This window comes from Laccaria bicolor, genomic scaffold (genome assembly GCF_000143565.1).
Source record: "Laccaria bicolor S238N-H82 LACBIscaffold_31 genomic scaffold, whole genome shotgun sequence".
Lineage (NCBI taxonomy): Eukaryota > Fungi > Basidiomycota > Agaricomycetes > Agaricales > Hydnangiaceae > Laccaria > Laccaria bicolor.
The window spans coordinates 564,261-566,274 of NW_001889902.1; the positions used below are offsets into that span (position 1 = coordinate 564,261).

The window sequence follows — 2,014 nt, forward strand, 5'->3', positions numbered from 1 at the left end:
CCTCTAGATCAGTGCTGATCCATTCTGATTGTAGATACTCTGATCAGAGCATGTGGGGGAGGGTAAAGTACTGCTATTTATGGTGGATTGTGGTCTTATTCAACTGGAATCCACTGGAATCCACTGGATTCCACAGGACTCCGCTGGATTCCACTGGATTCCAGTCCCATTCCTGCGGATTCCGCCGGAGTCCGGTCCCATTCCACCGGAATCCGCAGGAATGACCGGAGTCCGACAGGAATAGGTAGGGCACAATAAAGTACTGCTAGTAGCTATCAATGTGAAAGCAGACAGATCAGCAACTATCAATGTGAAATCAGAGAGTAGTCTGTCCTGATGTGAAAAGCAACTTGGGTATGATGTCAAAAGTTAATGATGTGGCCATAGCAAAAGGTAAAGTTATTTAAATCTTCAAACCATATCCACATGGACCTAGAACTATGATTTTGAAATAGGACAGTAGCTATCAATAGGAAGGCATAGAATTGCCTTCCTTGACATGAAAGACAACTTGCACATGATGTCAAAAATCAATGCTGCAGCAATGGCAATATGTAAAATTATGTCAATTCTTTAACCTCATCCCCATAACCTATACAGAGTCAAGGACACTATAAACTATATGTCAACTACAAATTTTTGTAGCCTCAAAAAGTGGACAGTACAAACTTTTGCAGTCTAAAAAGCGGACACTACAAACTTTTCTAATACAAAAGTGGACACTACAAACTTTGTGGTCTAAAAAGCAGACACTATAAACTTTTCTATTAAACAGGCACACACTACAAACTTTTGTAGTCTAAAAAAGCGGACACTACAAAATTTTCTAATGGAAAAGCGCAGACTACAAAAGTTTTCAGGTGGATAACCTTTTAACCTAACCCCAACTTTGTAGTCTAAGTCCAAGCTTTTGTAGTCTATCAGTAAATTTTGTAGTCTATGTCTGACTTTTGTAGCCTATGTCCAACTTTTTGTAGTCTATCAGCAAACCTGGTAGTCTATATCTGACTCTTGTAGTCTGTCAGTGTCAATTGCTCTTTCAGGGAATGCACCTTCCTTTTTTGGTCATTTTTCCCACAATACAATATTTGTTGCCCTTTCATTTAGCTTTCTAAATGTGTTGGAATCATGTTATTTGGTTTTGTTTTCATGGAGAAAAATGCAAAAAACAAAAAAAAAACACGGCACTTGGAAGAATCTTTTACATCATATCTTCACAATGGGAGCACTTCACAACAGAATTCAAACAGATTCAGGAAGCTACAGTGTAGGGCTACAACTTTCGTTTTTTGACCATTTTAGGAAATTGGTCATGTGATCACCCTCCCAACAACCCATGTGATACATATCATCATTATTATCTATTTTTGGTAATGAAAGTGCCAGGGAGCCTAATGAGAAGTAATGAAATCATCAAGGTGCTCAATGAAATATCCTAATGAAAGTGCCAAGAAGCCTAATGAAATATTCTAATGAGAATTCCATGAAATGGTAATGAAAGAGTCAAGGAGCTGAATGAAATATCCCAATGAAAATTCAATGAAAATCTAATGAAAGCGCCAAGGAGCCTAATGAAATATCCTACTGAGAACTGTAAGAAATGGTAATGAAAGGGTCAAGGAACATAATGAAATATTCTAATGAAAAAATTCAATGAAATGGTAATGAAAGGGTCAAGGAGCTGAATGAAATATCCCAATGAAAATTTTAAGAAAAGGTAATGAAAGGGCCAAATACCTAATGCAATATCCTTATGAGAAATGGTAATGAAAAAGCGAAGGAGCCTAATGAAATATCCTAATGAAAATTCTAAGAAATGGCAATGAAAAAGCGAAGGTGTCTAATGAAATATCCTAATGAAAATTCTAAGAAATGGTAATGAAAAAAGTGAAGGAGCCTAATGAAATATCCTAATGAAAATTCTAAGAAATAGTAATGAAAAAGCGAAGGAGCATAATGAAATTTCCTAATGAAAATTCTAAGAAATGGTAATGAAAAAGCGAAGGAGCCTAAG

The 2,014-nt window shown here is 36.4% G+C and overlaps 1 protein-coding gene across 1 annotated transcript in view; it reads left to right on the top strand.

Moving 5' to 3' along the window:
• Positions 1-244, top strand: part of LACBIDRAFT_331134 (uncharacterized protein) — a gene marked incomplete at both ends in the record, with an annotated part of 1,774 nt that extends 1,530 nt beyond the window's left edge. The window contains one exon of the mRNA XM_001885415.1: positions 48-244. Within this exon, the coding sequence (XP_001885450.1) occupies positions 48-244 (197 nt within the window). The remainder of the gene's footprint in view (positions 1-47) is intronic.
• Positions 245-2,014: the final 1,770 nt, after the last annotated feature.